We start from the raw sequence: 27,595 nt of genomic DNA on the forward strand, positions 1-27,595 counted from the left end.
TGAATATGAAATGAATCTTTTTTCGGTTAATAATAATGACAAATTTATTTCTTAGTCTATTATTTTACTTAAAGAAGTCCCTTAATAGTAAGACTCAGACAAAAGGCAGAAAATTGTAGGGGTAGTTATATTTAAATAGTATTGCGTTTCTCAAAAACAAAATTTTGATATTATCAAAAAAACTCAATTTAAATAGATATTCCGAAATGGCCACCAAATCATGATACAATTGTATAACAAGAATGCATTCAATGTTTGTTTGAATCCAGTTCACTTAGATGCATTCTATGGAGCCGCTAACAAGTTGTTGGGACAATACAAATGTTCCAATTAATTCAAAAAGCATTGCCACTAAAGCACACCGCAATTGGTATGCACGAATCGCAGTGTTTCAATTTATACTCATTCATTCGAAGACATATCATACCAAACCAAACCGATTCCCAGATTCAAGTAAGAAAATTAAGATACATTTTCTCTTGTTGAAATTCTCAGAAAATCTAGGTAATCAAAATGTTGAACAAGGTTCCACTAATACATGACCGAAATATAAAGAAGATGTCAAAGTTTCAGGGCTGATTAAATAAATAAAATAATGGTAGACTGTTCACTGTTCAAGTCGAAGCTCTTTAAACAGTTTAAATGGGAGAAACATCTTTATTGGTAAATAATTCGATAATTTATTTTCCTTTATATCATATAAAATTATATCAATCTACCAAGGCTTAAAACATTTGGTTAGGTTAGGTAATAACATTTGTACCTAAATGAACTTTCGATTGTAAATATACACAGCGCGTTTTTTGAAGTAGATAAAAAACAGAATAATAACCACTACATTTTCCAATCAAGTATTTAGTCGTGGCGCTACTCAGATGAGACAGTGCCTCATTTATAAAAATGATTTTATTGATCTAACGTTAAGATTAAAAAATACATTTCTTATATTTGTATTTTTTAAGCTAGAATATAGCTTAGTATTTAAACAAAGATATTGCTTGTTTAATTGTCGGTTTTACAACATATTATCCTTCTGTCAGTTGTACATTAAATTTCAATTAATATATTGTGCGAAAATTCTTCACAGGCAGTTTTAAATGTGCCTCTTCGCGCTAAATCGTTTTATCAATAAATCTTGAATATTTTTATTTGGTTTGAACATTCTCTTATGCGCTGTAAGGTTGGGCTATGGTAGGGGAACTGAGATGTGCTTCTAGCCAATGACTGACACAAACGAAGTTTCAAAAAATACTTGATCATGTGTGTGTCTGGTTGATTCAGTTGTGGAAAAGTTTTTAATACTGCATCTCTGTTTTATTATCATATGGCGCCAACTAGTTTTTTTTTTTGGGACAATGAGGAGAAATTTAAAAACCCCTCTCCGGGTACCGATCCGGAGATCATGACCATAATGTTTCTCATATGTGATTACTCACATATGGGGAAATAGGGCGTATATTTGCATATACGGATTTATTGAACCAGAAGATGTAGGATTGTCAAAGATGCCAGCCCCCTGTCAACTGGGTTCGGAAGAACAAGACCAATCTGAGGAAGATCCGATATCTTCCTGGGGATGGATTGGACTTGCAGGTGTTGGATCCGTTAGCTCCCCACTGCCACTGGTTTGTGGAGCAGTACTGAGCCCCAGGACCACGACAAGGTGGATCCATCCAGGGGCGTCAACTAGTAATAACACGAAAACATTTATTAACATAAGAAATGTCGTTGACTTGGTGACTTTTTTATTAAATAAATGTGTATTTCTAGTTTAAATTACTTTGAATTTAATCATCCAATTACTAATTTGAATGCTTTAACAAATATGGGATAAAAAACTGGGGATTTACTATATCTAGGTACGATACGTTTGATTGGATAACGGGAAGTATAGTAATGAATAAATTATTTTGCTAGCCAAGTTTTTTATTTTCAAAGGATGGTGAAGATAATTGGTATAAAGGAGGTTTTTGTGATTTGGAAAATCTATCTTGCAGACAAAAGCACTAATCATTCGAATTGTATGTTGTTAATTAAGCATAAATGAAATAAAACAAAAGCACTAATCATTCGAATTGTATGTTGTTAATTAAGCATAAATGAAAATAAAATTTTTGTTTTCTTTTGTTCATTATATAATGTGCCCCATCAGACTCAGAAATAATCAGAATATCTATTGTATCTGCTTGCTTATCTAGTATAAATAAAGTAAAATAAATTTAAAATACTGACCGCCTAGAGCTGCAAATTTTTAAGTAATATTGTTGGTCAAATTAAAACATATTGTACATATTTCTAATTTTTTTTTTAATCTGGGAGATTCCTGTAACGGGTTACCGGTGATAATGTTATTACTATAGATGTTAAAACAACAATAAATTGTTAAAACAATAAATCTGAAAGACTCGTTACATGTTAAAGGCAGCGATTTATTGAACACAAGATATCGTTGATGTATAATTTTAATATCACTAACCTTAAATCGATTATCAGCTTTTCTTCAACTGAAGTGATGTATCACTCACAATACTTGCATCTCTTACCAAACTGAAATTTTAGTCACTGTTTTACTGTTCATAAATTTATAGCCTGGGACTTAATTAAAACGTAGGTTAAACTATATTAATAAATAAATATAAAGAAAACAATGCAAAATAAAACAATTAAAAATATAAAATTAATTGATTTAATACGTTGAAGAGCGCATTGCAATATCGTATTTCACGGGGTCGGCATTGTCAATTACGTATATTATTTTTTAAATATTTTTTTAGTGTACAATAATTTGAGGTAAACATTATTTAACCCTTAGATTTACAGAATCGACTATTGTACATAAATTGTATTTAAATCATACCCTTCGGTGTACAAGCGATCACGTAAAACATGTCGTGTGTCCACCCGTGAGCACGCGGGGGGGTCGGTAATGTTGTTGCGTAGTGAACCGCCGGTGGGTATGCGGTCTTCAACGTGTTAAAGAATAACTGATTAAAAATGGAACGTAAACAAAAAGGTCGTCTTTAACGAATTATTAAACAAAGGATTTTCAACCAAGGATGTGAACACTAGAAAAAATTTGATCAAATCTAATAAAATAAAGTCAGTTTCTAAGTTTTAATTCAAACATAAATGCAATTTCTAACATTATTAACTATATATATATATATATATATATAAGCTATAGTACTTACAAACATAATTTTTTCATTAAATCAGTCTTATAAACCTCAACCTGATCAATTTAACTTTTGCTTCAAATAAACCTTAACAATTATAACTTTTTACCAGTGGGCGTTTCTAATTAGTATTCTGAAGAAAAGAAAAAAATCCTAAAGACCTAGTCAATGATCAAAATCAAAAAAGTGATAACATTTACGAGTATCATTTTCCGTTTTGTGTAAAGTTAAAATTTAAAACTAGACAAAAACTATGAAGGAACTATCGTGGATCGTATCCTAGAATAATGACAAAATCTTAAAGAAAATCAATAAATAAAATATAAAATAATGTTTTTTACATATGTTACATTCCAAATTATCCACTTCAATTATGTAGCCGTAAGTCTACTATTTTTCTTCCGACTGATACTTATTATAGATAGTATATAACTCACCTTGTACGAAGTAAACACAGTCAAAATGTATAGAAAACACGTAAATATTTTTAAATTATTGCAATAAAACCTAAAAAATAATGTGGAAATATAATGAATTAATAAAACCAAGTGTTTTTTTACTAATTAAATAAAAAATACATTCAAAAATTAAAATAATAACACTCATCAAATATCCAAAAAATTATTATTAAGTTATTTATGAATGATGCCATATTTATTTAGTTTGATTAATAAATAATATCCAGGCGAAGCTCCTCGGTTGTTTACGACCACCTTGCATCGATTTGACATACTCAATATCAAACTATCGAGTAGGTTTTGGTTCAGATTTCGCCACACCTCCTGTACCGTCAAAATTAGCTGCTGGTGGTCTCCATAATGCTTTTGACTATTTAAATGTCTTCTTTTCGTAGCATACCATACTTTTTCTATTGGATTAAAGTCTGGGAAGTTTACTGCCCAAGGTAAAACGCTTATGTTATTCTCTTCGAATGATGTTCGAACGATCCTCGAAGTATATGGCCTAGCGTTATCTTGCAGGAAAAAGGAATTTGGGCTCATATTGGTTAAATAGGGTAACAAAATGGGTAAAACTATTGTTGTCGCGATATCAAACTGCGTTCAAAGTGGTTTCCATTAAAAAGAACTCGGTTCTTCCACCAATATGAATTCCCCTCCAAAACATCAATGAACCTTCTCCAAAATTCACCACCTCACAAGCATGTTGTAGCCTTGCTTTGTTTCCAAGTTATTTCCAGATATGTATTCTTCCAGAAACTGGGTGTAGCAATCTTGACTCATCAGAAAAGATATATGGCTCCAATCACCAGGACTCCAATTAACATTCATTGCCCAAGCTAAACGAGCAGTGGGTTTCCAGGGAGCAATCGGGGTACTCTTAAAGGTCGTCTCTTAAGTAGACCTTTCTCTAGAACACGGCTCCTGACGGTGTGAGCTGGGACAATCACATCATGGGTTCCAAGAAGCTCTTGTCTTAGCTCGGGAGCTATTATTTTCGGATATCGCCGAGCTTGCAAAAGCAAAAAGTGGTCTTGCACCTGGTCAGCCTGGGTGTTTTTCTTTTACGTCATTAGACTCATTATAACGTTTCCACAATCTGTTTATAACATTCACAGATGTGTCCATTTCACGAGCCCCTTCGCGATGTGATGATCCATCCCCTATCTTCCCAGTTGATATTAATTTTTGTTGTCAATAACACAAAATATATATTCGATTTTTCTAAGTGTTCCAAACTTCATCGAAAAACACAAATGGGCAAATAAAAAATGAATAAGGATTTTCGTGTTCATCAGACCCGAATTAATCTAAAAATATGTGGAGGTTTCTACAATATATTTTTGCTGTAAACTAGTGTTATTCTTATTAAATTTTCTTATGTGAATGTTGTGTTGTTCAAAAGCTTGTTGACAATCCTTATTCAGAAATCTGATATTTTATTTATTCATTTATTGTAAATAAAATCGGTTCTCGTCATTTTGAATTCACCATTTAATTTGACGTTAGGCAGCCGATTTATCCTTGAAACACCGAGTCATAATAGACGATCACACACACGTCGGCATAAATCCTGTTCTCCCGGTCCATTTATCAGTTTCGACTCTCATTACGGATCGCGATGCCTCGAAACAATAAATAAATTCCGTCGTTACGACAATTATTGATGGCCCTGTTGTTTTCCAGGTGTCGGGAATCGAACAACCTATTTTATCACGTTCTTTCCATAAATTTCATGCGGAAAATTGCATTTGCATTTATTCTTTATTCCGAAGGGCGCTTTTTTGCGTTTGCACACTCAATTAACGCGCACTTAAACAAACGTCATAGAAATTCGGCCGCGTAATTAACGCGGGTGAATTAAAGAACAACAAGGGTGCGAACGTCCTTAACCCTTCAGGAAGGGACGTGAAACAAATGGCGCAGGTGACAGGCCTAATAAAAATATCTAGAGAAAAGAGGGTGACGTTTTTAAGTGAACGAGCTTCCCACTTGATCAATTTTCGCGAAGATGTGACACCGAGCTTTTTAACATTTTGGTCATGATTAAAATGAGTGCTGGATTAAACGGTCGTTCGTAGGGGAAGTTTTCTGTGTTTCCATATATCAACGTCCAATTTTGTTAAGTATAAAAAGACTACAAAACGAATGTTGAAAATATTAATAATAATTAGTCAGTAAAGTAAAATTTATATATTTTTTTGTATTTTCAAACATATTTAAAACGGATCAATCTTTAAAATGACTTGACTTCCTTCAGTTTATGGAATAGAAAGATTTTGGATAACTTTAATTTTGTTTAGGTTCGGTTTTTATCTATTTTTTGTACAAATTAAAATTAATTAATTATACTGCTTATATTTTTATCAATATTTAATCCCTCACAAAAATGTCTTATTTTTTCTAGAAAAATATATTTAGTAAATCAAAATGTGATGTAAAAAGTATAAGTTTTATGACATGCAATATTTTTATTTTAAAATTATAAATTATGAAAATTGAGATGTCTAAAAATTTAATAACCTAATAAATTTTATAAGACAAACATTAATCACACATATAATAAAAATTCTAAAATTTGAAATATAAAAATTAGTTTCAAATTCGATAAGTAACTTACAAAATAATTAACTTAAAATTAAAAAAGAATAAAAATATCTATTTTTTTAAACATAATATTATAGTTGTAAAAATACTTATCTTAAAATTTACTAAATTAAATATTATACTAAAAGACTTAAAATTAAGAATATTTTTAAACATTTGTATAATTTTAAATATAAAATAAAAAGAGTTGTCGTACAAAAATATTAAGATTATAAATATTAAACTTACAATTAAAAAATTAGAAAATAGCAAGCATAAAAAACGCTTATTATTTATGTATATATTTTAAAATTTACAAGAAAAAATATACTTTACATTTTTTTTGTTTGTTTAAATATGATATTAACACACTATAGGCGGGTACCAAAATAGTCCAAACTAAGCTGTTGAATAATAACAAAAAATAAAAGATAATTCTTTCAGTTCCGTATGTAAACCAATAGAGTAGAATTATCTCACCCCGCTTTTAAAGTAAGTACATTCAAAAAGGTAAAAATTACCCGGCCCGCTAACAATCAACAGTTTTCGAGACGGGTATTTTTACCCGACCCGCTTATAGTGTGATAATATATATAATTAAAATTTATAAAATAAAGTTACAAATAAAAAAAATTAAAATATTAAAATACAGTGATAGTCAGAGAAATAGTATATATTTAATTTTGTAAAATAATTAAAATTTATAAAATAAAGTTACAAATAAAAATAATTAAAATATTAAAATACAGTGATAGTCAGAGAAATAGTATATATTTAATTTTGTAAGATATTTCAAAAAAAGATTTATTTTAAATTTTGTCCAGTCAGTATAAAAAATATATATTCTATATATATATAAAATAAATGTAAAAAGAAAGAAACATTGCATTCCAAAGAAGAACAAAATAATAATTCACGTGAAACATCAAGGTCTAAATTTTTCTGGTGTCGCTAAAAACTTGTGATACTTCCGAATAATTCTGACGAAAACAAATATAAGGAAAAACACACTCAATTGGAATTTAACAATAATAAAATGTCCTAATAAAAAAACAGCTCCTTTTATTGATCATTTTTTGTCCTCTAGGTAAATAAAAAATAAATTAATTGGTTCGTATAATATCATTGTGTCTAGTAGAATAATTAGACAGCAACTGAATGAACTGAACTTGCAAGAAATTTCAATAAAGAAATCATTGGTATCAAAAAAGAATATTTGAGCTAGTCTAAAAGTTTGCACAAAAATATATTAATTATCCTCTAGAATTTTGGCGAAGAGTACTTTCGAGTGATGAATCCATGTTTAATAAAACAAGATCAGATGGTAAAAAATACATTAATCGTTCTTTACGGTGTAGGAAAAGTTTTGGTAATGGAACCATTTGTCAACGATAAATTACCAATTATATGGCTTTTTATACACTATTTGATTTGGGTATAAAAGGAATAATTGTGTAAAGAATATTGTGTAATTATTTTAATTAAAATATAAAATATTTTAATTGCATTTCCTAATTTACGTTAAGATAGTAACGTGTGCCATTTCCCTGGGCACGACTGTATATTTTCAAAAAATCAAAAATCCTAAAACTTAGAACATAAAATCTACTTTTAAATTCAGCAATTCAACAAGTAAACTTAAAATTCAAATATCTCTTTTGTTATAATTAAAATATGCAAATTTCAATAATCGAAACAAGGAAAATGACGACCGTCATAAACATAATTCTGATCCGTTCGTTTTCATCTTGCCGTTGATTAAATTCGAATTAATGACGCCGAAAGGATTAAGGAGCGGTAACGCGCGACAATCCGACAGTCATGTATAATGGAAGGATTTCGCTAAAATTTATTAACCGCATTGAATTTAGGGTTTGTATTTACGGTTTCTCAACGATTACATTCGTCGTAATAATGTTATAACGTCCCCAGAATTATTGGTGGGGTGTTAAAATCCGAAATAATGCGGCCAAGTTTGGCGCTATATTATTTTTAAGTCGGGGTGAATAACGGCAGTTGCCGGAAGTTGCTGTGGCTGCATTCAGTCATGTTTGGGTTTTAATTCACCGAAATTATTGGAGATTCCGAACTTAAATCTCTGCGAAGTTGCGCCGACCAAAAGTTCGCAATAATACTCATTTATTTATTAAGTTAACCGCTCATTCAATTTAAACTTTAGTATTTCGAGATGAATTTTAAATCGTCCCCATTGTTGGCGAATGCAGGAACAAATCGGGTCAATACGGGATGAAAGTGGTCCTAATAATGGTCGACAATGGAGCCGGACATTGAGAGCTTTAACCGATTTCATGGCTGAAGCTCGGAGACTTATTTGCGGACGACCCAAAACCGATTTCATGTTTATATTTTTTTAGCTGCGGAAAATTCTACGGTTTTGATACAGATGATCGATTTTAATAATCCCTTGTTTTGATTACATTTCAGTGATATTCTCCTGGCGCAATTAATTAAAATCGCAGTCGAGAAACAAATTAAAAGCTCCGTTTCGTTCTTTTAATTCGTCTTAAACTTGAAGTTGCAAAAAGCTTTGGCCCTACTTAATAATTTCTTAGCGACTCGAATTAATGCTCAGTATTAACAGATTTTTTTATTATTTGTCCGGATTTTGTTTTTATTAGTTTCCTCGATTTTTATAATGAAAGGCAAAAGCAAATTTTAAATGAGTTATAAAAGTAAGTAACTTTTTAGTTTGTTTATAACCAAATATTTTTAATTTATATATTTTCACCATAATTAATTCCTATTGAAAATAAAATAAAAAACGCAAAAGTGTCAATTAATTTCACAATCGAAAAGTTAATTTCCAGTTTTATCACATTTTTTACGTTTCGCTGGGCTTTTATTTATCTTTTCGGTTATTTAAAACTATTTTAATTTACATATATTTTTCTCTTCTTCTTTTCGCCAATGACTCTACTAACTAACATACAAATAATTATTAAAAAATGTGACTTTACGTTACAAAAAAGTATTTCATATTAATAAGCTTGAGTTATTTCTGTAATGAATTTACAATCTTTTGATTAAGTAAACCATAATTTGTTTCATAATACTAGTAACTTAATGTGTATACACTGCACGCCTTTTAAAATGGATAATTTGAATTTATTAGATTAAAAAATATTTTCAATATATTTTATTGTATTTTGACCAGTAATAATATTATATAAATATTTGCAGTTCTGCACGGTTTTTATTTATAGAAAATCACATTTTTCGAGTTTGAATACATTTTCTTCAATTCAATCTAAATTTATTTGTTGCTTAGCATCGTAAAATGCCTCAAAGAAGAGAACATTTCGTCTCTATAATTGCTAATTTGGAATATGACAGTCTGAGTCAATAAGTAGCTCAAAGGTAAAATTTCTCACAATGGAATGTCAATATGGCGGTAGTCGACAATGAGCTATGACCAGAACCGTTTTCTGATTATTTTTGTTAGACGAAATTGCACATTCTCAATAACCAAACTTGCAGACATTAGAGTAACAATAAATTAGAAAAAGGTTGCATGAAATTAGTCTTAGAACCAGAAGACGTTTTCGACACCCTCTGTTAAACAGGGGGCAGCCGCATGTCGTTACTGTTTGTTCACAGATGAGTCTAGGTACACATTCTATCCCTCGGATAGTTGTATTTGGACGTGACACGGACGTGGTGAGAGATAATATGAGCAAGACATGAATCTAACTGTTGCTTTTGGAGGTGGTTCTGTAACATTGTAAGTTGGATTTTCTTTAGAGAGACGTGCGAAGTAGATCATATTGAACCGAGGAACCATGAATGTTCTATGGTATCACTTTTCAACTAATTATTATTTCATTTACACAAGAATTTGGACCAGATATCGTTTTTATAAACAACAGTACTCGACATCATCTCGAATTCAGTGGCTCCTGCCTTCACCAGACTACAATTTCAATTTATACTCAAAACCACCAGCCTCAAAATTTGATGAACTAGGTAACACTCTTCGAGGAGAATGGCGAACTGTGGATCAAGAATTTATTCGTTCACTAATTTGAGTATACTAAGAAGTATGGAAGATGTTTATAGAACAAGAGATGGACTGACCAAGTACTGGACTGACTAGAAAAATGTAACGATTAATATTCTATTTTTGTTTTATTTTAATTAATTTTGTTTCATTAATTTCCCACGGAATTTTATTACTAGTTTAAAAGAGCTGTTATAGATGCAATTTGGTTTAATTTATACAGAACATTATTATTAAAACTTAGTTAATATGAAATAATTTGAAATGTTCACTTCAAAATATCCGTAGTATAGTGAAAATTCTATTATAGATCTTAAACACATATCGGATTACAATGATATTGAAAGATATAAAAAAATATAATATTCGAATTATGATTCAATCGTCGACCATCCAAATCAGATGCTGCATTTGTCGGATTATAAAATTCAATTGAAGGTGCCCAGACCGAACATAGATGGAAACAAGTGGACAATTCTATGTGTCTATTGATATTTGGTTGTTTTATTGATAAGTTTGTCGTATGTTCGTTATTATTAAAATAGACAGAATAAATGAATTATTATTAGTTATATTTATTTAATTTAGCATTTAAAAATTAATTAATTTAAGAAATGTTAAATCTGATAAACAATATTCGTACGTGTTATGTTATAGTATCTTTATAATTATTTTCACTTTTTAATATTTTTTAATTTCTAAGACATAGTTTTTTATAAAAGTGTAATACATGTTTACACATAAATATTGATCTGAAGATAATATTAACTTCAATATTAAATGTAAATATTGAATATAAAAGTGGAAACAAATATAACTGTATTGAATATATACGTTGACAATAAATATAAACTGAAATGAAAAGAAAATACATTTAATTTAAACAGTTGTGTGCCTTCGCCATAATTTTGAAATGATAAAGAATTTTTGTGCGCATTCGCCAAACTTTGAGCTAAATTGTATGAAATTTTGTTTCACATTTGTCATGTTTTGTAAAAGAATTGAGAAATGTTCAAATATTTATTCCTAAATAATCCTCTAACATATTAAATCGTTTCTATTTGCAGAGGTTTGGTGTTAAAATTGTTCATAGTTTTAAAATTATATACACACAACAATTTGACAATTTGAACGTTAAATGTAGATTTCTGTTTAGAATTATTCGCTTAACTTAAAATCGCAGTCGACATTATTGTATGTAAAATGCATAAATCTTATGCATTTTATCCGATGCGTCTGTTATAAAGTTGTTTATGCCGTTTGTAACATCGAGAACGTTCTTTTGTGGGTCACGTCACTGAAATAATTGCTTGTCACTCAAACTGGCGGAAATGTCCGCCCCCAAGTCGACGAGATAACGTCGTCCAAACGAAAAACATTACATCTAATATAAATCTTGTTGCCGGCATGGAACCGTTGCTTTTGCGAATTACTATGATTTACGATGACCGATTTTCACATTCAAAAAGAGTTCAATCAATGGAAATGAAACTGGCTGTTTTTTTTCCTCCCGTGGAAAGCCAAACTGAATGGAATTGAAAGAAAATGAGCGGCGATGATAAAAAGTTAACGGTCTTAAGTAAAACGGCACTGGAAGCACTTTTCGCTGCGAATTTCCCATTAACGCCCGTAGCACCGGGGAATCGTGCCAATTATACTCCCAGTTTCGAACAAAGATGTGTTTTATCCGATGCCGCGTTTAAAAATGTAATAGATAGGTTACTGGGCTCCGATCGCATGTTTTCTCCTGTTTGACCGTTCAACATGCGGACCGAACTAATAAATACACTAAGTGAATCATTCGAAACAGTTTTATATTTAAAGCTAAAATTGTTAGTTTACATAGGAAACAATTTTAAAATTAAATTTATATATGTAGTATTATTATTATGACATTATGTAATATATAAAATATGATTTAAGTATAATAAATAAATTGTTCACAGCAGTAACTGTCTGCAAATGACGAATGCGAATTGTACATTCTGTATTTTAAAATGTGGTGAATGGGCACAAAAGTTCTTACACCATGTTTTAAAATTCGGTGAATGCGCTCAAAAGTTCTTGATCTATTATTAAAATTATGGCGAAGGCATGACACTGTTTAAAATATTTATATTTTCTTTTCATTTCAGTATATATGTTATATGTTTTCAAATATATGTATTTTATTAAGTTCAGTTACATTTGTTTCCACACTTTCAACATTTATTTTTAATATTGAAGTTAATATCAACCAATATTTATTTTTGTGTAAATATAAATAAAATGTGTACTTTTGAGAAATGGAATATTTAAAAAAAACAGAAAATAATTAATATGAGGGACCCACTATCAGTTTTTTATCAGAAATTGTGTCAATTGTTATTACTATGATATATTATGGAAGTGTTGTATTTCCGTGAGAGAAAATTATAAAATAAATAAATTGTTAGAAACCAACGTGGGATCTATTGAGAATGCGCCATATAGAATAATATATTGAAATAAACTTCAGTGGTGTTGTGTTGCTGGAACTTTTATTAACACGTTTACGCTTGTGACTGTTCACGTGTATATAATTTACGAAATATTCAGATTGGACAAAAATGTGCTAACAAAATGTGTGTTTGGGAAAGGAAAACTTTTAAAAATGTAAAATTCCATATACCACAAAAGTGTGGCGTGGAATTTTTTTTTGTGCTCGTGGTATACAGTGAGAAGCAACCTGCATCATCAAAACCACATCAAGAAAAATGGTCACGTCTTCCGACATTATAGGAAAAGACAGGGCACTAGGTATTCACTTTCTCACATGTTTTAAATTACGATATTGTCATAACGATTCACCTAAACCACATCGAACAATGACCAAAAGAATGTAAATTCTTTTTTTGAACACCAGTGTACTGACCATTTGTTTTTTTACGATACAATCATTTTTTATTTTGTATGTACGTATTTATTTGTAAAAGTAACATTTATTAGTTTTGTATGTTTTATATATTTAATAAACGTGTTAAAGAATATAAATATTGCTGAGAATAATTGACCAGAAAACAAAATAGTATTTGAATGTGGCGGAAATAACTCCATATGTTTTAAAATACGACTTAAACTCATTTAGGAAACGGTGATAGACACTAAGAATTGTCCACTTGTCTCCGTCTATATTCGGTCTGGAAACATCCAATTGAATTTTATATTCTGTCCAACGCAGCATCTGATTTGGATGGTCCACGATTGAATCGTAACATGAGAATCGGTTTCGTTTTATATCTTTCAGACTCGTCCAAGTCTGATATATAAAAATGTATATGTGACAGGCTGTAATGATCACAATAGCAGGTAAGAATTAAAAAAAAATAAATGATACGTAATTGTTTAACATAATTAGGACCCCAACAAAAATATACATAATAAAGAAATAATAATTATATCGAAAATAATGGTATTCTGAATCTGTAAAAATTTTAGGTGATAATATAATAATATGTTTCACAACTTTTTTAAAATTTTAACCACATTAGTCACTGTTACATAAGAAGACAACTGGAAACGAAGTAAAAAATAATTCAATATATCCATGAAAGCTGTTTGAAATTGTTTCCACTGATTTGAATGTAAGTTTTGGTCTGCCGAATCCAATTCGCAACTTATCCGACAAACTTTAACCACATACTCACTGTTGCATAAGTAGTCGATTTGTCACAGTGAGTATTAATAAAAACAATACAATTCTGAAGAACAATTTCAAAAGAGCAGATAATTTTATAAAAATTATGATGCAATATCATAAATTATTTAAATGTCTAGAAACACGTCTCTTAACTCAGTCTTCATAAATCTATATATTAGAAACATTATTTAGCATTTCACATTATTTCTCAAATAAGAATGACATATTAACATTAACACAAAACTACACGGATAAATGCAAATTTGATTGTCTATATTACAATATTAAAAATACTCAAATTTAAGAATAAAAATACAGAATTCACAATTGTTATTAAAATATAAATAACAATTATTACTCTTTTAGAAATCTTAACAGTTAACCAAAGGATGAAACGTTACCGAATAATAAATGTATAAACATTATACAATAATAAACCGTAATATTTGACATAATAGACATCCAACAACAGTTTTTCAACATAATTCGTATTATATTTGAATATTATAACGATTATTCTGATAGCTGGTTTACGTAGATATTGAGTACTCGACGATTTGTGCAATTTGATATCATCATTTGTCAGCGGGAATTTAAATTCAAAACCGAAGTACTGTAATGCACATTTAACACTGATTCGTATATTTAGTTGAGCTGTTTGTTGAGTTAATTTTGTGAAAAACATGTAAAAATACCCACAAACAGAAATTAAACGAACGCGTAAAATTTGCAGACAGCTCTAGTTTTAAATAATCTGGAAAAAATAAAATCTGAATGAATGGTATAAAATCTGGTTGGACTGAGAATTATGAAATGAGCCAGTATTTTTTCAACTTCTACTTTATGGAGAACGAAAAGGACGAAACGTATTTATTTGCTTGATTAACATCAAAGGAATATCACTGAGATGTAACCAAAATCGATCATCAATGTCAAACAGTAGATTCCACACAATGTGCTTTAAAAAGTTTACAGTTTGTGCATCTGAAAATCCAGTTACTTGCCTCTATTCAATCTCTGATACATTTCGAGCTGAGACACATTTTCCACGAGATTCTTTATTTTTATTTTCTATGAAATCAGTTTTTGGTCGTCGTGTCCTTCAAGAGATCTGAGGAAGAAATTGGTTAGAGCTCTCCATGTCGCGTTCCATTGTCGAGTGTTATTAGGACCACTTTCATCCAATATTGACTCGATTTGTTCCTGCAATCGCCGCGAGTAACGAAAACAATCATTTGCACATCGTGACTAGAAAATACATCTTGAAATTACTGTAATTTATAAGGTAATTGAAATGTTAATGTATATCATTAGTTTAATAAACCGAATAATTTAATAATTCAAGCATTAAAATTAATTTAAATAATTTACTTGTGAACGAGAATCATCCCTATTGTAACTATCAAATAACACACACGTACGAACTTTAAACCCATCAAAACTGAAAATCCCACGAATGTAGCACAATTTACATAATTCCACTGATTTGTCTCCTAATGGGATTCCGTTCTTCTCCAAGGGCTGAAATTAATAACGAGCCTTTACATCATGTACAATCACAAATTTTCCTTTACGGTTTTATATTTAAAACTCGCTCCGTATAAAAATCTAATTTCGACTTTCGGATTATGATGTTCTACTTCAAAAAGATATTAAAACATTTTTCTAAAAATAAAACCGCACGGATTTCAACAAAATAGTCTCGTACCGAAAAGTAATTCCTTTTCTAGTTTTAGTCGGAGTGAAAACGGGGATTTTCACATTCGAAAGATTAACCAGGTCAACACAAGTGCGTGTGCTGGCTTCCAGTTTTATCTCCCAGATTCTAACCGACTAAACATCTCTGTTATGTGTGTATATGTGGTTATAAACACGTCAAATTAATTTTGGGGACGATAACACGTTTAGATGGGTGATGGAAACGCATCGTTACACCTGACTGCCAGCTAATTAAAATGAGTGTGTTAAGCATCTGATCATCTGCTATTTGGCAAAAATTCCAGAACTTAAATTTTAAAAATTCACCACCAAACATAAAAGTAATGTGGAACTGCGGATGTTAGAATGAAATATGCTGGACCGACTTTTGAGAGTGAATATACATACATAAAACATAGGCCAGTGAAAAATTGACGTTACTCATTCATGATTGCCGCGACTTAGAATCTATTCGATGTATGAATGATTCATTCATACACTAAATGGCTTTTGATGAATAGCATTTTAGTTGACGTCGCATGAATATTAATATACATTGTCGATGTGTGAATTTCTATGGATAATTTACATTTGGAAATTTCTTGAGTCAAATTAACGATTGTATTTATTAAGGCACCTGAAATTACGGAAGCCATTCACAGACATGCTTTTTTCCTGATTAAATAATTTTATAATCACCAAAGGTATAATAAAGTGCGATTGGAGGCAATTAAATTTATAATAATAAATTGGAGTATTAAGTCGGAGCCAAATTAAAATAAAAAGGTGCACGAAACTCTCCAGGCAAATCTTAAGAATATTAAATTTAATAGTTTTACTTTGTCAGTTTTATTGGGCCATTATTTAAATAAGCTCGCACCTGAGTTATATTTTGTTCTCCGTTTTATGTTTCGGGCCACAAATAGAGGAATATTTCGTAATTTGCGCCTCCGTAATGATAATAATTCATCCTAAATTATTAAAAATACTTTCAACACGTTCGAACCGTTTCTGTAACACAGATTTTAATGCAGAGCAAAATCGGCAATCTCGAAATGTTATAACAGAAGTCGTTAAGTCTGATCGCCACTCGGAAAGTAACAATAAATTCGATAAAATTGCGCACAATTTCCCATTGTGATTTCGCGTCCGGTATTAAAGATAAAAACTTTTATTGCACCGATTTCGGTTTTGTAATAAGGTGGTCGCCGGTCGGATTAAAGTCGATTTTAACTGTTTCCGCCGCAAAATTACGATTTGCATATTCCCTCGGTCGTTAATTAATATTAAAAAACCTCAGTAAACAACTGCAACTTAAACACACACAGGAAGCGTTTATATTTCAAAGGAACGACCAGTTAATAAATGGGAAAAAAAAACTGACTCGCAGTTATGCTCATTTCGCTCAACCTGCCAATTATATAATTAAAATTTTTTTGTGTCGACGTCGAAAATGATACCGCTGACTCGATAATTACCTAAAAAAGGCACGCCAAGATTTCGTCAAATTAATATGAGAACACACACAGGAAAAATGATAATTGAAAAATACTATTGCAATTACTGAAACCGCGCACAGTGAAAAAAACATTCAAAACTGTTGTTTAAAAAGTCATAATTTTATTTAATTTGAAGTCGGTAATAATTATGCAGTATTTAAGAAATTAAAATGGCAACCTTAGCTTCAATGTTTAAACTTTTAATTACAGTTTGAAATGACCAACTAAAACTGCGACTAAAATTGTCCTAATTTTCACTTTAAAATTTAAACTACTGTTTAAAGATAGTATACTGTTAATTACAGTTTGAAATATGTAATACTCTATTAGATTTAAGTATGAGTGTTAAAATGGTGATGGATACAAAAAATTATAGTGTCACGTTGTAATTTTTACTGTGCTGTTTAAACTAGCATTTAAAACTATTAACTACAATTTAAGAATGATGAAAAATTTATAATTATAATACACCATGACACAATCTCAATATCGAATATTTTCAATTTCAGTTTTTTTAGATTAATTCAAATTTAAAAACAAAAATTACGCTAGTGGTTGAAACTAAAAATTAGTGTTTAAATGTGAATAAAATCTTCACAATTTTGAGAACAAATGTAAAATAGTATTTTAAATTGTATAAACAGATTGAGACGTATAAAACTTGTATTTGAGCAAGAATTTTAAATTAATGGTGGAAACTAAAAATTGTAGTGTCAATATTTAAATTATTAACTACATCATAATATTACTAATACTGAGAAAATTAGTTTTTGGTTACCATTACAAATTTGACTAAAAGTGTCCTAATTTTTACTACATTGTTTAAATTAATATTTAAAGCTGTTAACTAAAGTTTAAGATTGATAATAATATTACAATTATAATTAAAATGTTTTAATTATTAATTATAGTTTAATATAACTAAAGCTATCTAAATACCAAATACAATTAGTCTTTTAAATTATTAATTATAGTATGAAATGACTAAAATTTTTTCAAATTTAACACTAAGAATTAGGCTAGTTTAAAACTAAAAATTATACATTTACTCTGAATAAAATCTTCTCAACCTTCAGAACTATTTTTAAAGTAGTGTTTAAAAATATTAATTAAAATTTAAGAAGGCGAAAACTGTCTTTGTGCTATTTATTACAGTGTGTAAGGTGTTAAAATCTAAAAAATTGAGCCAAAATATTACATTAATGATAGAAAAATTATAGTGTCAATATTTAAACCATATTTTTATTACTAATATTCATAGAATCTTTAGCCTACTAGTCACTGTTTAAAGAAGATTAAAAATCTCTTAAAAAAACAGTGAAGATTAAGCTTGTGGTTGAAATTTAAAGTGGCCAAAATTGTCCTAATTTTCACTAAATTAACACTGAAAATTATTAACTAAAGTTTAAAATTAATAAAAATGTAATTGTAATTACGATGTTCTAACTAATAATTATAATTTAATATGACTAACACTATTTCAATCGAATACAATTAATCTTGTAAAATATTAATTACAGTTTGAAATGACTAAAGATCTTTCAAATTTTTACAATCAGGATTAATCTAATGGTTGAAACTAAAATCTGGAGTTTAAATGTGAATAAAATTTTCTCATTTTTCAGAACATTATATAAAGTAGTTAGTTAAAGTATTAATTAAAATTTAAGAAGATGAAACTCAATTTTAAACAAATACAATTAGTAGTCTTTTAAACTGTTAAATACAGTTTGTAATGTTTAAAACTATATTAAATTTGAGCATTAATGTTAAATTAGTAATGGATACTTAAAAATTATAGTGTCAATGTTTAAATTATTAATTATAGTTTAACATAATGACTAATGACAACTAGTCTTTTAAATTAATACTTAATGCTTTAAAAGTCTAAAAGTTCCTTAAAATTACAATTCAAATTGTAGTTTAAATGCGTCGATACTCGTGTCAATTTTAACTATATTGTTAAGTAGGGTTTAAAATAATTTAAATTATTTATTTTATTAATTTTAAGAATGGCTAAAAGTGTCTCAAATTTAAAACTATTATTTAGAATTTGAAGAGACTAACAATTTCTCAAATTAAACTAGTTCAAGTTTTAACCTTAGTTACCATAAATACAATTATTTTTTAAAAATGTTTCCATTCCAGTGTAACAGTTTCAATTCAAAACCGAAATATTAAACTGATGTTTTAAGCTTAAAATTGCCGTTTGAAATGACTACAATGTTTAGTATAAATTTGAAACTTATTAAATGTTAAACCGATTAAAGTTTATGAATAATCAAATTAACACCATTAATCACCAAACTATTAATTTAATTTTAAAAATAACTATAGCTGTCTTAATATTAAATACAAAATCTAAAAAGATGAAAATCTTATATATTATGTACACAAATTTCTTATTTCTAACTGACGATATTTAACATAAAAGAAATACATAAAATTCATAAATTCACACAATAAAATCACAACCTTAGAACCGGCTAGTAGTTAATAGCTCCCATTGTGCGTGTTAGACACTGAGCGAACAGTAATTTAAATAACTGGCACGTTATTGCTTCTAAGAAAGGTGTTCGGAATCGTTGAACTATTCCCCGGTAGTTTTTTCCCTCCTGCCGTTCGTAATTAAACGAATTACACGAAAACACAATTTAGATGCCGGAATGTAAATTGGGGCGGTTTATCATCGCAAATGAATGACTGCAATCAGTTGAAAACGCGGTCGGAGGATTATTTCGAATTTCTGCTTCGTGTTTTGTCTTTTGCCGAGCAGAAAAACTCAATTAACCGACGATAAACGTTTACATACAATAATTTATTCAACGTACAAATTCTTCAATTAATAATTTTCAGGTGAGGAAAATAAACGAGACACAATGCGTCTCGTAAAATATTCAGCGGGGTTCGGTGACAAAAAAACACGCCCCATTTTATTATCTCTTGTTGTTAATAAAATATCAGCAATTCATTTTTCATCCATGCCTCAGGATTGAGAAATATGCTTTTTATATCGTGTCCGAAGCATTCGTATCCTTATCGGTGGTGAAAGATGGGCGACTATTTTACATTTTTATGCGCCCTTAAACCCCAAGGCCCCTTTATGTTACGCTCTTTATGCCAATACCAATTATTAGATAAAATATAAGCGTAAAAACGAAACGGTTACCTACGCACTTTTTTTATATTATCTAATAAAACTGTTCAGTGCTTTTGCCAGTGCAATATTTGAAGAAAATAAACGAACTCCAATTAAAGCTGTAGAAAAACAAGATATTAAATAAAAAGGATCAAGTCGATTTTCACGCCAAAAAATATCATTAAACTCTGAAACTAACAAGTAACTTTACAGTCCCTCCTCCATTTCTGTAAATGTTTGTTTTCGCCGTGGCAGTCGTAATAAAATCGAAAAGTTTTTATATAAATCGGTTGAAACACAATCAAAGCGCACCTTTGCAGTTCCGGAACGTCGGTCTTAATGGAGGCGCGTTTGCCTCCGAGAATTTCCGGGACGATCTTCCCGCAATTTACTGCAACGAATTTATTTAATGGTCGCGCAAAACTTCTAACAGTTACCGACAAATTGTCCACGGTTATCTAAACAATTTATATTTGACTCGTCATCATTTTCCATTGCAGATCGCAACACGCCGATCCAGCGTCACCACGAGAACGACGAGGACTCGTTTCCGGTGTTGTGCGACAGAGAGCTGCACTCGTTGCACCGGAACGTTCCTGCTTTGAGGCGCAGGGACGTCGACACCGCGACCATCAAACAACACTATTATCCCGAAGGTAACAGGACCGTAAACCGCACGAACACGACACTTCTGCTGTGCGACAGTTCGCTGCGAGGATCTGTTCTCTTGTTTCGACGTTTATGGCAGAGAAACGATGGCTTTTTTTGCATATTTATCGCGAACGCAAAAGGCAAACAAAGTTCATGCACTGTTTGCCACGTACGCAGTATACTTAAGCTGATTAGAAGCATTATTAATCTGTTCATTATTATTAAACTATCTATCATTATAAACAAAAATTATAAAATTGGTGGTTACAAACACTGCCGATAGAAATAAAAACTTTAGTATTAAAATTTGAAATTTCATAATGTTTGAATTAAAATTATAAACATCAATCTGGTTTTCACATCTATTGACACTCTGAACAACAATTATATGCACGTTTATGTAGTTTTTTATTATTCAAATATATTATGGGCTGTACAAGATCACGACAAAATATAAATACAATTCAATTGAAATAACAATTATTATACAATCCTATTATTTATGGATAGTATTTGTATTTACTTAAATTTCAATATACTTGATTTTTAACATTATTTTAATTGTTTGCATCATTGTCATCATTAATTTCAACATTACTTAGACTTTTTGTACTTTCAATTATTTCATTTTGTTCTAAAAAAGATACAATGGGCTTATGGTAACTAAAGTAGGAAATGAATATGTTTGATTCAAATTTATCTAAGTATCGCGTAAAAACGGCATCAATTGTCGTTTTATATTTTGTATTATTGAGTTTTCGATTATTGGTCATAGCCATTCAAATAATAATCAAACAAAAACACTCTTTCAACAATGCACAGTATATAAACATTAAAATTTTCACTAAATCCATTCAATTTCACTTATAAGATATACTGGTATAAGTATGTCCCATCCAAAAAGAGTCTAAGGCGCACACCACACTGAGCGTGTGCCAGTCATGAACATGTCGGTGACGCGAATCCGTAAGATCTTCCACTACCAAAAAGTGACCAAACGCGGCTAAAGAAATTTTCAATTCAAAGAAAATAGGTACCGATGAGTAATTTGACAAAATGAGAGTAAAAAATATTTAATTTAATCAAGTAGTTTTGATCGTACTTAACTTTAAAATTCACTTAGTATAAAATTGAACAGAAAATGACAACAGTGACATCTGCTCAGAGGAAGCAAATGTCTCACCTATGAAAATGATTTTATTGATATAACATTAATAATAAAAAATATATATTTTATGTTTATATTCTTTAAAATAGAATAAATCTTTATATATAAACTAATATAAAAGGATAATATATGCGAAAGATCTCCAAAGGCTCGCCAATTCGCTTCTTAAGTAAATCTTGAATATTTCTACTTGGTTCCAACATTGACGCATTTACTTTACGGTTGGGGTATTGTTCCATTGGTAGGGGAGCTGAGGCATGCCTCTAGCCAATGAGATAACTCCAAATATGTACTCAAACGAAGTTCCCGAGAACTGCCGATTTTTACTTGATCGTGTGTGTCGTTGGTGGATTCACTTGTGGAAAGGTTTTTAATATTACATCTCTTTTTTATTATGATATGGCGTCAACCAGTAATAACACGAAAGAATTTGTTAACATAAGAATTTGTGATTTGAAAAATCTATTTTTAGTACTAAATTTACATGACAAAAGCACAGATCATTCGAAGTTTATGTTGTTAATTAAGCATAAACAAAAATAAAATATTGTTTTTATTCCATGTATAATATGCCTCACCAGACACAATCATCAGGATTCGCCGCTGCATAACAATTTTAAAAATCTTACCAGTAGGTCTTATTAAACTGTAAGTTTTTAATCATGCAAGTGTAACAAATTAATTTAAAATTCTTAAAAAACTAACATAAATTACATAGACTAATCAGGGCTAAGGTAATTAAAATCTTCTATTTAAAGTGCCACTCTCACTTATGGAGATGGAGCCGATATCTTTCTTTTTGTGGTTGGTGTTTTATTTTTTTTTTCCATTATTATTTCTGTGTACATAACTGGTGCTTCTTTGTAATTACTTGTTAATCTTTTAATTGTTAATAGCTTTTCTGTTTAAATCGGAGATGAGCTAAAATTAATGAAATGTAGTCCTTTTTAGTTAAGCAAGGTTTTCAGAGCTGAATCCACAATAAGCAATTTTTCTACAGTTAATATTGGTAGTACTTAATAACAGACATCCACTTGTATAAGAAACGGGGCCAAACCAATCGGCAGGAACCATACAGTCCCTTTGGTAACAACGTCCACAATATTTATATTAAAGTTTCTTTATTACTATTGAAGAAAACATTATTAATTGAGTCGTCCGAAAATGTTTTAAATCATTTAAACTTTCAACAAATTGCAGTTAAACATTTATTCGAATGAATTAAACTATTACTTACAGTTTTAAATATGCAAAAAATCCTCCAATTTTGCTTACAATGTTTAAACCAGAACTAGCGAGCGTATTTTTATAGGTAGAAAAGACTATTTTTTTAACATAAAAATGGTTTTTGTGAGGTAGCTACGTTAAAAAGCCACATTAAAAACAGTAGTTTGTGAGACAGAAAAATGAGATTTTATAATAATAACCAAAATTCATTTGTTTGTCACACATTTATAGACATATTTTACTATTATTTTAACAATTTTATAATGAATTTTTTTACTGTAATTGGAATTCAGCCTATAATAAAAAATCCTCAGCATGTTGAAGTATGATTTTAAATACAAAATCTAATTTTAAAACCAAATTGAGTTAATCCCTACGATTGAACGAACTCGAACTTTTTCCCGCTTTAATAATGTTTACACGGTCTCAAATTTATACAGATTCTGTGTTAAAAGAGAAATGAATGTCGAACGTATTCAACAGTGCGACGCGTGCGAACACATAAACATTCGCAGTCCATTGTGGCTGTGTTTGTGTATGCGACGCACACGTTTGTTTTTCATTTTTCAATGACGGCCGTTCACCCATGTTTTCCGTTTTTCCAGGTGGATGGGGTTGGTTGGTGTGCGGGGCGGCGTTTATGGCCCACCTACTCACATCTGGACTGCAGCTCGCCTTCGGACTGCTCTATCTCTACGTTATGAAATTCCTTATCAGAAAACATCAGGACAAGGAGTTTTACATTATGGCCACAGGTAAAACGCATAAATTATCCACCGTATTGCCGCTTTGGTGGCATTTTTTCCGTGACCGGACCATAACAAGATGTAATAACACCTGGCCGCACGAAATGACTGAAAATTACACGAGTTGTCGGAGGAGGTGTATAATTATTCTTTCCTGTTTACAGATTATTCAATTTCAGACATTGTACACGTTTACTTTTATGGTTTTTATCACATGGACCCGTATTATAACCGACAATCATACAAAATTAAGTAACTTATGCATTTAAATCAACGTCTGGCAACTGAAATTCATATAATTATTAATTTACAGTTACGCCATGAATTTATAGCGAAATTGAATCGTGATATACACTATAATGGACAATAAATCCACTACACACAATGATTTGAATACTCTGGATATTTTATGACAATTCCACGATTTAAACTCTCGTATAGGTTTAAAATTTCCTGAATTGAAACTCCATTAATGTAAATAATATAATGTCATATATAGGCACAGTGACAAACGATGTATTACAAAAATTACAAAATAAATTTAAAAGAGGCAGTAAATATTATATAAAATGCAATAGAATGTGTGTAAAAGTCACATATAGCTTCTGGAAGTGTTAATATCTCGGTGAGAGCCCAAACTGGTGCTCGAATATCCGTCAAGGCTAAGTTGACTTAAGGCCTTCTTGTTGTGCACGATATTTTCCTGTATATGTTTCATGTCGTCCGTTCTCAATTCGTGTATCTCATCGCATGCCTTCTTCCATTGCTCCTTGAAGTATTTCTTGGCGTCTTGCGCCTCGGCGAATTTCTGTTCTAGTCCTTTCAGTTCCTGCAACAGATTCTGCGTCTGTTCCTTCGTTAAAGTACTCTTCTCCACCTCGTCCAGTTTAGCTTTGTTCTCCTCAATGAGTTCCTTCAAATGATGATTGTCCCGTTCCATCTTGCTCAACTGTTCGATAATAATTTGTGATTCGCAACCGCTATACTTCTTCATATTATCCTTCAAGATGCTCTCATAAATGTGTGATCTGTTCCGTTTGTTGTGCAAAGCCTTGTCGGTCTTCAATCGTTCCAGTTTTCGTGTTAGTTCATCCTGTAATTTCCTACACTTGTTCATTTGTATGTTCAGTTGCGACTGCATCTGTACTTTCTTGGCTTCGAATTCCTCCTGTTTCGATTTCATCTCTTTAACTTCCAGCTCTTCTAACGCCTGTTCAAACCTTTCACGTTCCTGAAGCTTCCACTTTTGCAAATCACCTAGTTCTTTAATGAAAATTATCTCGTCCAAAACTGGAGGATTCATCACTAAGTCCGAATCGCCGATGTCTTCGATGTCAAACTCTAATAGCGCTGCACTAATCGTAACCTCTGCGATTATTTCCGTGCCGGTTGCCGATTCCAGATTAAGTGTACTACTTACGTAGTCGGAATTGTTTAGTTCAGTATTAAATGAATATTCTTCTGTGATTGGATCTTCTTCTTCATTCAGTATGCAGAATTTTGGGCGCCAGGCTTGGATTAGTGTTTGTATGTGTCTGTCGGTTGAAATGTAAGGCATTTTTACCAACAAGTTGGTCAAACCTATTTCTTCATTAGTTGTGTTATCAATCTCTATAAAAACGGTTATAAAAGTTTGCGCTGTTGGATGTATAAATTTAAATATGAATCTGGTACCAACATCCTTTTTCCACACAATACTTTTAACAGTAGCCTCCAGTGAAAACTTCTTGTACATGTCCAATGTCTCAGAAGTAGATAGTTGTTGCGATGACTTAGGAGTTACCGTTACGTTAGACTCTTTTGGCAAGCTTTGAACTGACTTAGCAGTAGCGACGTATTGACCTTTACCAGTTGGGGAAAATGTTTTTGGTACTTTTTCCGCGAAACCCATTTTTTGATCCCCTTCACCTCGACCTGTTATTGGACGTTTTTCGTTCGACTCCCTTAAACTTGTTTCTATATCTATAAATGGACTTCTTTGTTTGTCATCCTTTGGCACGATACCGTTTACGGAAGGAAACTTGAAGTAGTATTGGTTTTGCATTTTTATCATGTCGTCGGGGAAATTGTTAGTTAAATCTGGCGGAAGCAAAGATTTCAAATCAATAGTGGTTAGTCCCAATTTGTCTCTTCCATAGAAGAAATTTATTGTTATTGGTTGTATTTCGAAAAATTTCTTCAGAATGTCTAATGACGACAATAATCTAACGACAATTTTCTCGTTCAAGAATATATCCTCGTGTAGTTCGTGAAAGAATGGTTTGGTTTTAATAGTGATACCAAATATTTTAAATGACATGTAATATCTCTCACGGTTTGACCTGAAGACAAGGACTTCCGGCAACAATGTGTCCAAGTTAATGGCCTTCGCCACAAACATATTGAAAGTGTAAGGCTGCATGGCTACGTGATCCTCCCCAATTTGTATGTACCCGTCGTCCAAATACTGAACCGGAACACTTCTGTCCACCAACTCATCAGCACTGTCATTCTCCTCCTCAGAAATATATGGCATGTAATCATTAGTTTCGACTTCTGTGCCTGATGGTAACAAATGGTCTCTGATGGTCAGGGAGATGTAAAGTTCCGGATGGCAACTCTTCTTGTCGAACTGACAGCCGATAAGTTTTTGCCAGTAGAACGGTACCGGGGATTTGACATCCTTTAACGGGATTATCTTTGCGCTGCGCAGACTCAGCAAGCTGAATCCCACGCGCTCCTTCCTGTTCATTTGATCGCAGGTCAAACATTCCAACCTCAACGGCTGATTGGCAGTTCGTATTTTGCGCAAGTCACGTTTTTCGACCTCCCATACCAATTCGGTGTTGAACGACGGACTTTCCTGGCCGTCCACCTTGTCCGATTCTGAAAATAATTTTATTTTAGAGTGAGTTAATGTAAATATCTAGTCATCTTACCGAGCACCCGCCCATTAAAATTGGCTACAATGCTGACGGGGTACTTCAAAAAGTCCATCCCTCTGCCCTCCTCGATAGCCAGCACCACGTTCACAAACTTTCCGCTCAGCTGGTTCATTGCGATAGAAGAGATTGAAAAACGAAAACAAATAATTAAGGTCGCAGCGAATGGAAATCGTGCTCGGAACGGAACGTCGACATGACGTGAACTGTCACAAGCTAAAATCCTTTAACGTTCACATTTCTTATATAATTGACTGAGTGACGGTTCTGTTGATTTTTGTTAGAAACTCATTAAATTTTTGTTTGTTGAGCATCTAAATTGGACAGTCCTTTATTTACGTCTGTCTACATTTTTTCCAGTATTCGGTGAAAATGGAAAGCGTTTATTAAAATTATCTGTCGCAATCTTCAATAATAATCATTTGAATGAAATTTGTATTAAACGGATGTACAGTCTAAATTTAATTAAGTTTACATATATTTAGATAAACGGGCTACTCCAGAATGTAAATAATTTAAATCTCTTGGCTTAGCGCCCATAAATTGTACAAATAAAAAATCATCCCAATTTCCACTGGCTGCAACAAGGAATACAAGATTACAGCCACAGAACAATCGTTAAATTTCATTTTACTGTGATTCGTGCCAGA

At 31.1% G+C, this 27,595-nt stretch overlaps 2 protein-coding genes across 2 annotated transcripts in view; one reads left to right on the forward strand and one right to left on the reverse strand.

Annotated features, from left to right (window-relative positions):
- The window catches only part of LOC109594640 (monocarboxylate transporter 2-like), a 99,956-nt gene that overhangs the window by 69,412 nt on the left and 2,949 nt on the right, over positions 1–27,595 (forward strand). The window contains exons 3-4 of the mRNA XM_049961137.1: positions 20,733–20,888; positions 23,884–24,033. Coding sequence (XP_049817094.1) covers positions 20,733–20,888; positions 23,884–24,033 — 306 coding nt within the window. The remainder of the gene's footprint in view (positions 1–20,732; positions 20,889–23,883; positions 24,034–27,595) is intronic.
- Positions 24,494–27,133, reverse strand: LOC109594643 (centrosomal protein of 120 kDa). Its single transcript, XM_020009876.2, has 2 exons — positions 26,943–27,133; positions 24,494–26,889 (listed from the first exon to the last, which is right to left on the reverse strand). The coding sequence occupies exons 1-2, from the start codon at positions 27,058–27,060 to the stop codon at positions 24,617–24,619; spliced, it is 2,391 nt and encodes a 796-aa protein (XP_019865435.2). The 5' UTR covers positions 27,061–27,133; the 3' UTR covers positions 24,494–24,616.

This window comes from Aethina tumida, chromosome 1, assembly GCF_024364675.1.
Source record: "Aethina tumida isolate Nest 87 chromosome 1, icAetTumi1.1, whole genome shotgun sequence".
NCBI classification, from domain to species: Eukaryota; Metazoa; Arthropoda; class Insecta; order Coleoptera; family Nitidulidae; genus Aethina; species Aethina tumida.